This window comes from Pteronotus mesoamericanus, unplaced genomic scaffold (genome assembly GCF_021234165.1).
Source record: "Pteronotus mesoamericanus isolate MK-2021 breed Mesoamerican mustached bat unplaced genomic scaffold, CSHL_Meso_final contig_65, whole genome shotgun sequence".
NCBI lineage: Eukaryota > Metazoa > Chordata > Mammalia > Chiroptera > Mormoopidae > Pteronotus > Pteronotus mesoamericanus.
This window is the reverse complement of record NW_026555228.1, coordinates 5780198-5795923: the sequence shown is the minus strand read 5'-3', so window position 1 is coordinate 5795923 and position 15726 is coordinate 5780198. Positions and strand designations below refer to the sequence as shown.

The following is a 15726-nucleotide window of genomic DNA, read 5'->3' as shown; positions in this document are numbered from 1 at the left end:
GAACTTGCAAAGATTTCGGTATCTTTCTCCACCTCCTTTTATCACCTGTCTGCTGTTTGCCACACTAGAAACAAGCAATTCTATGTAAGAAAAACTATTATTAGGTTTAAAAGTTCATTCTGCACTTATGTGATCTAGAAATAGATTAGTATTTCTTTGCTTGATTAATAAATACCTGTTTGTTGAAATGACCTACAGTTTTGACATTTCCAATCAAATTATTTCTTAAATACTCCCCTTCGGAGGGATTCCTTCTACAAGTGCAAAGACTGGGGGCAGTGTCTGCTCTGGATTTATCTGTTGACTACTTTGTATTAAGTCTCCAGACTCAGTCACTCCACAGTTTTATGACCCTCAAGATCAGGAAATCCTTCTATATACTCCAGCAAAACCAGCAGTTACAGCAGTTTCTTGTTAAATTTTCCGGAGGAGAAAGATAATGGGTAACTTTTCCTGAGAAGAGTTCTTTATATATTTGGAGACTATTATAAAACCCCTACTAAGATTTAAAATTCCAGTTTCTGGAGAAAATTTCAATCTTGAAGTAGGCCTTGAAATTAAGCAGTTAAAAGAAGGCTGCCAAAGGCATCTTTGGGGATAGGCTTGCTCTTTGGGGACCGTTGCTCATCAATTCTATACGGAATCCTGATTAGCACAAGGAACTCTGGGGAGAGAGGACGACGTAAGTCAACAACAGAGGAAAAACAGGCAAATAGTATGTCCTTGTCTCCAGGCTTGATAGTGAAGATGCTGTCTTGTTATTGTTTAATGGTACCAAACTAAACAAGCACAGATTAGGAGACTGCTGTGAGCAAAGACCCTGAGTGTGATTCTGCTCCCTGGTGATCTGATCGCCTTCCGAGGGATCCGGCTTAGACTTGGCTGTGTGACACTCTTTTCAAAGTATTATTGAGACTGTTTAAAACATTATATTCTGATGTTTGTGATGATTGCTAAGGATATTTGCAAATATACTATTAGATCAAAGTAAAAGAGTAACATTTATGCAGGAGATTGTATACTGTTCGAGGTAGACTGAACAGCTTACCGTTGACAGCCATTTCTTTCCTCCATTGAAAACTCTCATCGAGCATCTTCAATGTATCATCTACAACATCATGTCTCCAAAATAAGTAATTTTCCACCCAGTTATCATCTTGTTGTAGCCTTTCGACATCACGTGGATCATATTTATCTGGCTTTTCTAGGGAAGAAACAGTAAGAAATAACTAAGTCAGACAAATTCTTCAGTGAATAATAACAAACACTTATGTCAAAGGAGAAGACCTGGAAGACGAACACTAATGTCAAAGGGGATTTGATGACAGACACAGGGATACAGTTCAGATGAAAATGCAATTTAAGGGATTAATGAATTTCTAAGTGTGAAGAGAATAAAGTTATCTAAAGAGAGCAGATTTACTTTAAATAAGCCACCAAAGATTTAAAAAAATAAGACCATAGTAAAATATTTTGTATGACATTCTCTATAAGTATAAACCAACATCTGGGATGATCAGTTATGTTATCTGAACATGAAATCCTTACCCTAGTCAATGAAAAATGAAATTTTATACACAATGAACTATGTTGTACTTAAAAAGACCTGTCTGGCAAATGTGATTTAAAAAAAAACAAACAAAACTAAATACGAAGTGGAAAACTGACCATTATGCAGCAGTTAACATTTCCTGTAATTTATTGGAATAATTGTTTTCAATAATAATTTCTCATTATCTGATTACACACATGCTATGTTCTTCCCAACCTGTATATCTGATACTCCCCCTCCCATGCCTTCTCTCACTATTTTTCTGTAACTGAAATTTCCTTGTATCCTTACAACCACCTCTGTACAAATTCTACTGTCTGGCAAGACTCCCTTTTCCTTTCAAAGGCTTCCTCTTCCATAGAATTTTCCCAGAGCCCAAAGGTCATTCCTTCTCACCTGTGAACAGGTACAGGGCTTGAAATAAGCCTTTCTTTCTTTTTTTTGAAAGATTTTATTTACTTTTAGAGAGGGGAAGGGGAGAGAGCAAGAGAGGGAAAGAAACATCTACTGGTTGCTTCTCACAAGCCCCTCAACCTGGGACCTGGCCCGCAAGCCAGGCATGTGCCCTGACCAGGAATCAAACCGGTGACCTTTCGGTTTGCAGGCCAGCACTCAGTCCACTGAGCCACACCAGCCAGGGCAAACTAAACCCTTCTTAAGGCACTTACCACTTTCCCACTTGAATCAGAGTTACTGGCATGCATGCCCTATCTTCTCATAGAGACTGTAACAGCACTGTATCCATTCTAAGAACCAGGAAACATTTGCTGACTAAATCTATTCCTTCTCAATTTTTGTTTTCTTAGTTAATGGTACCCTCCCAGGGGCCCAAGCAAGAAATTTCAGAAAATTTTCTAGTTGCTCCATCTCCACTTTATTTTGCACCTATTCGTTGCCCAATTTCATAGATTCTATCTGCTCTCCATTTTCTCTGCCTTATTTCAGACCCTTGGAGATAATAGCTCAAAGGGCAGGAAAATACAAAGTGCATTCAGAGAATTATCTTTTTTGAGTCTCAATTTTCTTATCTTTAAGCTGCTTTTATACTCACAGAGTTGTGTGAGGATCAGATGAAAATGTATATATGAAAGTACTTGGAAGTTTAAAGCTCTATAAAATAAAAGATTAGGCCATAAATCATGCATTTGTAGAGCGTTACCGTGGAAATGGCTTTCAATATCTGGGCTCTATTTTTCTGATCTAAACAAGTGGTTCTGTAGTAAGTAGGTGAACCTTGGAAAATGTTTTTTAGCTCTGTTATTTGAAAATTCATCAGCATTCAAAACACATCTTTCCTTGAATTATAATTTATAAACATGAGTTGGCTATAAAAGAGCTGTCGCTCTTTAGCATGAAGGGGGCCCGTGGGAGGACCTGTCCCCTGAAAAACCACCACCCAGTGTGGCTGCTAGACAGCCCTCCGCACTGGACCAATACGCTCTTTTCCTTGAAATTACAGGCTGACTTTATTCATTTTCAAATTTTGGCCAAATACCTAAGTCTAAATAACCACAGCTTACTTGCCAGTTCTTTCAAATAAAAGTGACTAATTCCGCTCGCAACTCAAGCATGTAGAAGTACTTAACGCATACGTCTCGATTTTGTCACACAGAACGTTAAAAAACATGTACTCAAGGGTCGAGATTTAATAAAATGTGCTGCTTTCTGGGACTTTCTAAAATAAAACTGGCTTTTTTACAAAAATGGAGAAGGCTGATGACGAAGGCTAAAATGACCACTGGTCTGGGTTCAGGGTGAGGGGGCAGCAGCTTTGCCCCCCCCCCCACCCCCCGTGCTTCTGTGTAATCGGTACAAAGGTCAACACGACGAAAAAGGCAAATGGTCGCTTAATATTACGATGAAAACAGTTTTGAGCTCACAGCTCCTCAAAACACTACTGGGCATCCCCAAGAGTCTTCAGACTAAGCTCTGAGAATCACTTACCTGGAACAATATGTGGCAACTGGTAAATCTCTATAAATACTAGTCATAATAAGAGTAAAACATTATTGTTACTTTTATTATTGCTGCCACTGCTGCTATTACCATGGAGGATACCATAAAGAAGTCGGTGCCCGTTACTAAGAGATTTAAAGCCAACCGCTCTTGGATGGCTTGTAGGAATATAGATCTTTGAAATTAGCAATCTGATTGTAATAAAGTGATTAATTATTGTTATTAATAAAACATGTACTTACATATGAAATACCTGTTAAACATTTACCCATAGGTAGAAATGAAAACAGGAAGGAAAAGACAGAGAAGGAGGGGCTTAGGGAGGGACTCGTGCCTGCGGTGGCCGGGGGAGGGGGGAGGAAGGAGGAGGAAGGAGACCAGCAGGAGAAAAGTGGGGGCAGAAGAGGATGGAGAAGAGGGCTGAGGGGGGAGGTGGGGGAGAGAAAGAACAGAAAGGAGATGGAGCATCCAAGGTAAGGAAAACTGGGCCTGGGACCACAGGCCAAGCGTAATCATAACTGTGCTTATGATGAAAAACTTGCTGCTTTCAAACACATCCCCCAGGCAGCTGAACGCTCAAGTGCTAGCAAGTTTACGGAAAACTAGTCCTTTGGTAAGTCCAGATGTTACAGAAAAAAGCTAAAGATGTGCGCTCACCAGTTATCTGAAGACATTAAATCACATTTGCGCACACACATCGCCCCTACTACTCAGGACAACATTTTGAAAGACTTTATCTTACAATAATTAAAGCATAGAGATTAGGAAGATATTATTTTGGAGAATAGAATGAAGAAATAAAATGGAGTCACTACACTCAAGCTGCTAAATTACTAAAATCCAGTAGGTTCAGGCATGAGGAAATTATTCTTGTTTTAACTAGTCTGGGAACTTAAATGTGAACTTTCCAGCATGTCACTGCTTGGAGAACCCTCTGATTACCCTTTAAGGGACTGACGTATGTATCTAGGCCACCAGAAGTGACCAGACCTCCTGGCGCCCATCATCCAAACTGCGAACAACTGACTGGTAACTATCCAGGACCAATCCTAGGGCTAAGAATGCAAGACTAATTCTTCTCCAGGATGGGACTTTTAAGAACTCTTTTCTTTCTCTGGCTCGACTGTGTACAAGTCAACAATGGGAGTGAATGGGTGTGATCAGGTGCCTAATTAACAAAATATTCCCTTAAGGGCATCCTATTAGCTGGCCACACCTACCTACCCTGAATCTCAGAGGGAGACTGGGAAGGAGGTGGTTGGTATTTTATGGTGGGATTGAGCCACTGGCCCACAGCAGCGATTCTCAAACTTCATCAAGTATCAGAATCACAAGGAGGGCTTGTTAAAACGGGGATTATGGGGCCCCACGCTTAGAACGACAATTTATGAGTGGGATTCCAGAATCTGCATTTGTAACAAGTTCCCACAGAATGCTGCTGCTGCTTCTCCCGGTACAGGATAACACATAGAGGACCACCAGTCTATTGCAGGGGTTGGCAAACTTTTTCTGTAAAGGGCCAGATGGTAAATATATAAATATCCTGGACTTCAAAGGCCACATATGGCCTCTGTTGCTGATTCTTCCTTTTTTGTTGCTGCTTTTAGCAACCCTTTAAAAATACAAAACAAAACAAAACAAAAAACCCCAAAACATTCTTAGTTCTAGGCTTGTACACAAACAGGACTTTGCTGACTTCAGTGTAGAGAAGGAAGATGCTTTTCTGCTTCAGCTCCTATCCTTCAAGAGCTGGATATGTAAAAGATATATCTTAGATGACACATCTCTTTGCTGATCTATTCAGGTCTTCTTTCAATACTCTTTAATAACATTCTATAATTTTCTCCATCAAAGGAAAAGTTGTACATTTCTTCTGTTAGATTACTATGCAGTCTAGAGATTTTTGTGTTGCTATCACTGTTGCCAGGCCCGGGCCTGGCCTTGAGCGGGTCTGCCCAGGGCCATCTGTAGTGTGCGTGCGCGTCCTTGCCTTTGTGTAGGGAAGATGTCACAACGTGAGTGCAGGTCACTATGAAGATACATTTATTAAAGCTGGGGACGATGAAACAAGGCAGGGCTTAGCATCAAAGAAGCAACAGGAGAGCCTAGGCCGGGCTGCCTTCCCTCACTGGGAAGGCAGAGTAAAGGGGAGCCTGGGACAAGCTGCCAGCTGCCCACTGCCTTCGAGTTTAAGAGATGCCTGCCTGTGAAGAATGAAGCGGGGGAAGACAAAGGGGAAGGAAGCGGCACAGGGTGCTAGCCGGAGGGAGAGCAGGAGGGAGAGCAAGAGCGGTGTGCTGGGTCTTTTGTCTTGAGGCTTTTCTCGGAAGGGGAACCTTAGGGGAGGTCTCTGGGGAGGGTTTCAGCAGACTCTCCATCACTCCTCCAGGGGTGCCCTTTCAGGGTCATGGTCGCCACTGATTGGTCAGTGGCGGGGGGTGGGGAGGGGGGCATCTTTAGTCATTGAAGCTGGCTCTGGTGTCACCAACCTGGTTTTGCTGCATTTCTGGGCCTGGAGCTAAAGTCCAACTGATGCGTAGATGTCGTCTCCAGGGAGGAAAGGTCAGGGAAGAGGAGGTTACCCTGGGAGCAAGGTCCTTGTTTTCCCAGTTTTGCTCTCTGCCAAGCACTAGGGTGCCTTTCTGCACCCTGGGGACCTTCTGCACCTGGTTGTCAAGTGCTTGGCCACTGTGTTCAGCTCTGTCTCAGTTTCCCTGTTCACTTGCCAAGGAATTTTCCTAGCTTCTCACTATCCTGTCTCATCATGAGACAAACCTCGTACCTATTATTTGTCTTGCCATATTGGTAACTAGGTAATTTTATATACTGTACAGTGATAAAATAATAGTGGAGATCACTGTGTTTTCTCCTGACTTCATGGGAAGTATTTTAAAGTTTCACAATTAAATATGACATTTAGTGTAGGTTTTTAGAAGGTACGCTTAGAGTTAAGAAAGTTTTCTATGTTTGTTGAGTTTTTGTTTGTTTGCTTTTCATCAAGGTGAATTACATACAGCCAGTGTGGTTTCTATCTAAATAAACATTTTCCCTCATTTAATTTTGTTAATGAATGTACTATATTTGTATTGGCTTAAACAAATATAGAAACGACCCTTCTCAATGTTTATCTTCTTAGAGTTTTGATGGTTGAACTGTACATATTCAACAATCTCAATGAGAAGCATTATGTGAATGTGATGAATACCTCTGCTGCATTTTCTCATTATGAATCATCTTCACATTCCTGGGACTAACAAAACTGCTTGCACCTTTGGTACATGTGAGACCTCATGGTGGCAGAGCATGGAGAATCCTAGCGATCTATGACTACCAATTGAATTTAACAGTCACTGATCTATTGAGATTTTTTCATTCTCAGAGACAATTTTACTTGATTTTTCTTTGCTCCAAAAAGTTCTACATTGAATCTAAGCTTATTAACTTCATGTGACAAAGCTGGTTATTGTAATCCTATGATTTTAAAAACCTCTGACACATGTATATATAATGATATCTTGCTTTTTTTCCTAATGTATGTCTTTGCCTTCTCCCTTTCTTCTTTATCGGTCATCTGAGGTTTGTTCATTTTACTAGTCCTTTAAGAAAGCCAGCTTATGACCCAGGCAAATTAGACCCATAGTCCTTTGTTCACCCCAGCGTTGGTGGTGGCAGAGCTGTTTCCTGCCTGGGGCACATAGAAAAGAAACAAACCAACCCAGTTTACACCTACTACCTTTTTTTCCTACACCACAAATATCTGCTCTTATCTTATTTCCTTCCTTCTACTTTCTCTGTATTACCTTGTGCTCATTTTGTAGCTCTTTGAATCGAACTTTAACTGATTTTTATTTGGGCCTTGTTTTCTAATGAATGCTCCTAAGATATTTTGTTGTTGCTCAGCTTCAAGTGTTTTGTTAATTTCCACTGTGATATCCTTGTTAGCCTGCAGGTTATTTAGCAGAAGTAAGAATTACACACATTGCTAGTAAGTTGTTAACCTATAGGTTATTTAGAGGTGTGTCATTTCAGTTTCCTAGCACTTGATTTGTTTTTAAGTACCTGATTATTGTGACTTCTAATGTAGTTGCTTAATGATGTGAGAACGTGGTCTGTATGATCTAGCCGTTTTGGAATTTCTGAGACTTCCTTTATGACTTAATATGTAGTGAATGTTTGCAAAAGCTCCAAGAACAAAATACATATTCAAGAAAATATATTCTCTATTTGTTGGGTAGAAGAGTCTATATACTCACACATACACCCACACATATTGTCAACTTCGTTCACTGTGTTGTTAAAATCTAAAATCTTAAGGATTCTTGCTTGCTTCTCTTTCTGAAAGGTTTGTTAAAATCATTCAGTAGTTTGTAGATTTCTTCCGTTTCCCTTATAATTCTGGGAGCTTTTGCTTTATGTATTTTTGAGGTTATATTGTTTGATACTTTTTATGTTGTTAGTTCCTAATTGTTACACCTTTTTAGGGTTCATTTTATCACTAGTAGTATCCCCTTTTATATGTATTGTTTTTCACCCTAAATAACATTTTTGTCTAATGAAAGTACAGATTACACAGGATTACTTTGGTTAATATTTGTTTTGTACATCTTTTTCCATCTCTTTATTTTCAACCTTTTTACATTATTTTAGGTTAGTCTATTATAGGCAGCATGCAATTAAGATTTTTAAAATTTACTCTGCTAAGTATATATTTGTTTATATTTGTAGTAACTGTTGATAAGATTGGATTATTTCTGCTGTTTTACTGTTTTCTAGTTACTAAATTGCTTTTTTTCTCCTTTCCTGCTTCCTGCTGGAGAGATGATGTTTTCTTCTTTCTCCTTTTCATGGCTCCTCTGGCTTGGAAATTAAATATCTTATTGTGTCTCTCAAGTGGTTACCCTAGTTTTAAATATTCACAGTTAATTGACAAAACATACAGTTAATATATGTATTCTCCTTCATAACAATACAAATTTTTTTTATGTTTCATCTCCTACCTCATGAAAACTACATAATCTTGATGTCAAAAATGCACAAAAAAAGTATAGAAAGGAAAATTACAGGCCAGTTTGTAAAGAGATTCAATACTCCTGAATAAAATATGAGTTAGCTAATTCAACAATGTATTTTAAAAAACCAATTAATATAATCTACCACACTATTAAAAGAAGACCATTGAGTGAACATCTCATCAGATGCAATTAATGTGTTCAATAGATGAACACATGCATTTAGTAAAATTCAACCATCAGTCAAGATGGAAATGAAGAAAACAACAAACAAAAACCCAAACCAGCAACCAGGGATAGAAAGAAATGTCTTTATTTTGATACAGGATTTCTATAGAGACCTTCATGGTGACAAGTTCGGTGCTCTCTTTATAAGATCAGGAATAAACCAAGAAGGCTGTTAGCGCTGCTTTTACTCAACACTAAAGGTTCCAGCCAGGGTAAAGTAAAAGCATTTAAAGATGTAAGAATTGGAAAGTTAGAAAGAAAACTGTCATTTCCAGGTGATTTAATTGTCTATGCAGAAATCACAAACTCATCTAGAGATGATTAAGATTAACACGAGTTGATAAGGTTTCTGAATTCTGTATTAATGTAAAAAGTCAAATGCACTTTCTATAAACCAGTGGCAATCATTTAGAAAATAAATTCTTACCACTTAACAAAAATAAAATATTTTCAAAAATGAACTTAAAAACCATGTAAACTAGGAATAAATTTGACAAAAATGGGTTCATCTTTATGGAGAAAATTATAAATCCTTCAACAAGAAAGACTTTAGCAGATAGAAAATTATACCAGGTTCTCAGATTGGAAGTTTCAACCATGACGACATCAAGTCTCCCACAATTGACTTTCTGATTTAACACCATTCCACTCAATATCCATACAAAAACCTTTTTTTCCCCGGAAACAGAAACTGATTCTATAATTTATATGGATGAACAGAGTGTGCCAAGAAGAGCCTGAAGAAGTGATTTTCACAGTAATGGAAACCAAATGGCCCATAGAGATGTGAAGGAATGTTCAACTTGATTGGTACTCAAAGAAATGCAAATTAAAACCCTAATGAGATATTCCAACATCCCCATAAGATGGGCAAAAAACACTAACAATGCTAAATTTTAGGGTGTGGAAAAACAAGGACACTCAAATACTGCTGGTTAAAATGAAAATTGGTACAATCACTTTGGCAAATAGTTCAGTATTACCTCGTCAAGTTGAACACACCGATTCTATGACCCCACCCATTTCAGTGTTGGGTACAAACTATACAGCAGCAGTTCTCGAACTTTCTGGTCTCAGGCTTCCTTTTACACCCTTAAAAATAACTGAGGACCCCGAAGAACTTTCTTGTTTATATAGGTTATATTTATTGGTCATTACTATATAAGGTGTTAAAATTGAGAAAAATTTGACACATGAGAACACACGAGCATTCATTCTATCAGCTGTCAAGCAATGACATCATCACATGCCCTGTAATGTCTGGAAAACACCACTGTCTGCTTGTGAGAGAATGACAATGAAAAAGGAAAATGATGTTTTAATGTTATTATGAAAACAGTTTTGACCTCTCAAGCAACTTGAAATGGTCTCAGGGAACTACAGTTCCTGGACCAGCTTTGAGAACCACTGCCTTAGAGAAAGTGTAAGTACCTCAGAAGCATAAGAATGCTTACAGCAGCATTGTGTATAATAGCAAAGCCTAGAAATAACCCCAAATCCATCAGTTAGTATTCATTCTATGAACTACTACACAGCTCTAAAAAGGAATAGATTACAGTATAGTTACGCTAGACAAGATGAATCACTTTTGAGCAACAGAGGCAAGCCATGGAAAAATATATTCGGCTATTACTTAAAGTTTAAAAACAGGTAAATTTAGTAAAGTACTGGTGAGGAATACATTATAGGTGGTAAAGCTAACGAAAAGCAAGAGAATAAGACCAAATACAGAATAAGCAGCTGCCTGGGGAAGGGGGATCATAGGAAGTCTTATTTCTTTGGCCAAGTGGTGAGTACATGAGTGTTTATGTTATTCATGTTTTATATATTTTGTACATATAAGACATTTCAAAATTCAAAAAATACTAAGCCAAGACAAAAGAATTACCCATTCCTTTCCAAAAAATGAAAAGTAAAATTGACATAAACAAGAAAACCCCAAACCAATACAAAGCCTTACTATTAAAAAAATTAAACTACAAATGGATGAAACATATGAAAAGAAGTTTAATCTCACTAGTAATCAAATGCAATGCAAACTAAAATGGAACTATCAGTTAAGAAATGATGAAACTAAATGTGGGTAAGACAGTGGTGAAACTAACACGTTTTTTACCAGCTGGTGGGAATGAATCTTGGTGCAATTTCTAGAGAGGAAAGTGAAGTGTCTTAAAAATACACTATTAAAGCGAGTAATTCTACTTTTAGACATGGGTCTTAAGTAAATAATCTGAACTACTGTTCCAAAAAATTGTATGAACAAAAAACTGGCATGTAAATGTCCAAAAACATAAGATCAAGAATAAGAAAATTATCTTTAATTTATAGAACTGAATATTAATGGCCATCTGAAGCGTTGCTTTCTTCATAAATATGGGGAAATAAGATCATGTCAGTAAAAAAATGCAACAAAAATTACATTTAGAATGGTTTTTAACGATGTTTAAATGTACAGAAGAGAGGAAAGAACGCATCCACTATTAGCAGGGCTCTCTCTGGATGATTACCTTATGGGGGATTCCTCAGACGTTTTAGGTAGTACCAAATTCATTTAAATGGATTCATTTGCTTGTGAAGTCAGAAAACAAACCTAAAATGAATAAGCCCCCAACCGCCTGACTAGGTAGGTCTCCAAACTCACTAAAGCCCAAACACACCGCTTAGGTGCCCAAGGCTCTCTAACACTACGGTGCCTGCCAGTGCCCTTATAGCCACGTGTGCCTACCCTCCCAGGGCTCCTCAAAGTGGCCTTCCTCTGGCTTCCCAAACATGTCCCCATCCCCTCACTTGAGCTTCTTAGCTCACTCTATCGGACCCGTCCGGGCTGAGTGCCACCATCTTCCAAAGTCCATGAGAAACACCACTTTTTCTGTGGAAATTTTTTTTAGCTCTGCTAACTCAGCCACCCCAACCAGATGTGATTTTTCCTTGTGTTTGACTCTTACAGAAAGGGTTGTGGCACTCTTCCTACAATTTGTCTTTAACATTTAGCTCTGTTTTAACGCCCCTACTAGATTCCAGTAGCGCAGGAAGGGGTTTTACCCTTCTTCAGCTCTTTCTCTGATATCGACACACTGTTTCACAAGTAAGCACATATTGAGTATTTGAGGAAGTGAATAAATTATTGTCACAGGGATTAGTCTCTCACTTTGGCCACAAGAAGAAGGAACAGAGAACAGGAAATGTTACTTATTTGAGACTCAGCATGGAATTTCTCACAGAAAAAATGAGGGAAAAAAAGGATCATTAATAATGAATAAAACAATGACTGACTTGTATTGTTTTCTTTTTGCCAGCTACAAATCTATCCACAATTGGTAACTTAATTTCTATGTTAACAAAAATGTCCTTGGAATTCCCAGGAATCTACCTCCCAAGAGTTTCTGGAGCACAGCCAATGCTGAAATGGATACACTTGCAGATAATATTTTCCTTTAGAAAAACATCTAGTTTGCTTAAATCTGCCTTAAGCCTCTTCTGAAACAACAGAAAGGGTGAAATGAAAGAGAAAAAAGGAAAGTGGATGTTCTAAACACCTAAGTTAACTTCTAAAAAGTAAACTTGAAAAGGAGAACACAGGCAAATCAAAACCCGTTTTTAATCACTTTCCTATGCTACCTTAACTTGATGCTGTATTTCGGGAAACAGCTGAAACTTTAAGAAAGTCTTAAAAGGTTTTTATTTTCCCTTTCCACGCAAGTTTTTATATTAAAATTTTTTTGATTTTATTTTTAGAGAGGGGGGGAGGGTGGGAGAAAGAGAGGAAGAGAAACATCAATTGGCTGCCACCTGCACACCCCAACCGGGCACCTGGCCCACAACCCAGGCATGTGTCTTGACCAGGAATTGAACCTGCGACCACTTGGTTTGCAGGCTGAAGCTCAATCCACTGAGCCTCACCAGCCAGGGTGCAAGTCTTGAAATTAATTAAATTAATATTTACAAAGGCTGTGCAGATAACCCACCCATGTGCATTCACACATACCCGAATACGTATATTTAAGGACAAAACCCTATATTTAATGCCATACAGGGCTTTACTTAGAAATAACACTGTCCTTATCAGACATATTGTGAGGGCTGCTCTTTGCCAGATTTTGGTGTGGGGGTGGGAGTAGATTGTTAGGAAAGCTCTTAATAATGACTTTGACTAATTTCCATATATACACACACACAGACACACACACACACACATATATATTTAAGCATTGCTATGGTCATTCATTCAATGAGTATGTATTGAGAAATGTGCTCGGTATACAGATGTGAGTCTGACCTTGCCCTCAGTGTCCACAGGTTGCCCCTGACTATACACAGTGTACTGGAGAGAATGAACAATAAGAAGGTAAACAAATGAATGAGATAATTACAGGTTACAGTAAGACCTGCAAAGGAGACAAAATAAACAAGACAGGGAGGTTATTTAATAACCTCTCAAAGGCCTCATCAAAGGCCTCTCAGATACAATTAAACCAAGATGGAAAAGAAAAGAAGGACCTAGCCATGTACACAGTACCGAGGCAAGAGCCTTCCAGGCATAGAGAAATGGAAAGGTCTCCAGATGGAAACAGACTCAGTTTGTTTGAACAACATAAGAGAGGCAATGTGGCTGGTCATGTTTTTCAAACACTGGATTATGTTTGTAGGTTGTGATAACAATTTTGTGGGTCACTGCATCAGGGAGTCATAGGTTTTCAGAGTAAGTATTCTTTAATAAACTTTTGCTTCAGTTTTGTGTGTGCACAGGTAGTGGACTGCAATGTACAGTACACTTCCCACTGCAGGCAGTGGCGAAATCTGTACTAAGCAAAGGGAGCAGGAGCAGAGGGGGACGGAGGGGCGGGTGAGAACTAGGGCACACATGGCCTTACACTGCAAGCTACCACAAAGAACAGGGATTTTTATTCTAAACAAAGTAGGAAGGTACTGAAGGGTTTCAAGCTGGGGAGTGACATGATCTAATTGGACAGGATGGTGTGGCCAAAAGATTACTATAGTGAAGTTCAGAAGACCTGTGCACCAGCCCTGGCCCAGACACTAACACTAGAGATTTTTTTTTTGTTGTTTACTTTAGATAGGAAGGGGTGGGAGGGGGAGAGGAAGAGGAGGGAGAGGGAGAGGGAGAGGGAGAAAGAGAAATACTGCCATGAGAGAAACAGCAGGGGTTGCCTCCCGTATGCTCCCCAACTGTGACCTGGGGACTGAACCTGCAGCCTTTTGGTGGACTGAACGGCGCTCCAACCAATTGAACTGCCTGGCCAGGACCACACTAGAGATTCTGGGAAAATCAGTCTCTCTAACTTGACTTTCTTCATTTTAAAAATACGAAGTTTGGAGGAAGATGACCTTTGAGATCTTGTCTACTGCTACATTTCTGTGGCTATATTCTGCTTCCTCTCTTGTAAATGACTACTGGGGAGACACAAGTTCATTTAGGTAGAGTTCTGGGTTACTTCTTAAAACATTATAAACCATGTACTATACACATTTTCTAGAGAACAAAATTTCAGAATTAGTTTTTTTACCGGAACCAGCTGTATTATTAGAAATGAGATCTCTGGACTAAAAAGGAATCAAGTGCTTTTGCAACCCTCTGGTGCAAAGTCTAGGACGTGAAGAAAATTGACAGGGAGGGATGAAAAGATTTACTGACCAGTTTGGGTTTTTTGGGGGCACAGATTTCCTCATTTGTTCTAGGTCATCAGCTAACATAATCTAGGGCAGTGTAAACTTTCTGGCAACCTCTATCTACTTAGCAGTAAAGTCAAGATGTGAAAACTTAGCTCCTTTCATAGTAAACAAAATGACTATTTAATTGAAATATTCATTGAGGGACTTCTATATGCTAACCTCACGCTAGACTGTTTGATACATGCTTTTTCATTTAATCCTCCTAACCTAGGTATTTGCATTTCACAGCAATGGGAAGAGAAAAAGACAATTAAGCTATCAATGTCAGGATTAGCATTATAATTTATATTACATTTATAATTATCCTGCATGTTTTAAAAAATTACAAGGATTAAATCATCAATTACACATCGGACAACTCAAGTATCAGTGACATCTGGACACAGAATGTTGAAGCAGTAAATCAATTCTGGACTCTCAGGCAGGTACCTTGCTAGGCGCAGTGTGAGATGAAAAGATGAAAACTTGTTCCAGCACTGGAGGGCCCACTCCGTGGGTATCATGCTGGGTTGTATGATGTGGAATTAGGCAAAATATCCAAGGAATTCGCATCCCCAGTTAAGTACACGTGAATAGTAGTATGGCACCTTCTAGGTTCAGTCTTGCGATTGCTGCTGGTGAAATGTCAGCAGAGGAACCATGGACTGGCCAGTGTCACCAGTGCTGTGGGCCTGGAAAGTGTCCTGCAAGTTTCATAAACTCCAGATGCTAGAAACACTGATTTCCAACTTATATGAATCCTTTAGCAAGCAAAGGACGCATCACCTGCCGAATTGGAGCAGTGTGCATGCCATGTTACAGAGAGGAAAACCTTGGAAACGTGCAGGGCACTGTCCCTGTAAGGGTCGAAGTTGTCCCTAATTCTTCCCAGAGATGCCACCAAATACTCCAGCAAAGTTGGGGTCGGTCATTGCACACCTGCCTGAATGCCAAGAATGCGGTACCCACCTGTCACATACTCGGCTTCGAACCTCCGTCGGGTCTCAGAGATGAGCTTGGCTTTATTCTGGGCATGACACTGGAAGGGAGAAAACAGACGCTTAGATAGCAAGCGCACCATCCCGCTTCTCTGCTCAGTCCACCTGCACCTGGGAACGCCCCCTCCTCCCCCCCCCGCCCCCCGCCTCAGAGGAGGATTCCGGGTCCAAGGAGAGGGCTGCCGGCGCTGCGGTGCGATCAGCTTCTCACCTCGGCCATGGTCGCGGACGTAGACGTGATGGCAGTCACCGTCCCCACTTCCAAGGCTGCTGTCCCAATATATCCTCATCGGCCAGGCCAGCCCCGCGGTAG

The 15726-nt window shown here is 39.6% G+C and overlaps 1 protein-coding gene across 2 annotated transcripts in view; it reads right to left on the bottom strand.

The window, feature by feature from the left end:
* MOSPD2 (motile sperm domain containing 2) overlaps nucleotides 1-15726 on the bottom strand; it is a 39484-nt gene extending 23758 nt beyond the window's left edge. For both annotated transcript variants that reach the window (XM_054581077.1, XM_054581078.1), the window contains exons 1-3: nucleotides 15625-15726; nucleotides 15385-15454; nucleotides 1049-1204 (exon numbers count right to left, since the gene is read on the bottom strand). In XM_054581077.1, coding sequence (XP_054437052.1) covers nucleotides 1049-1204; nucleotides 15385-15454; nucleotides 15625-15633 — 235 coding nt within the window. In that variant the 5' untranslated portion in view covers nucleotides 15634-15726. The remainder of the gene's footprint in view (nucleotides 1-1048; nucleotides 1205-15384; nucleotides 15455-15624) is intronic.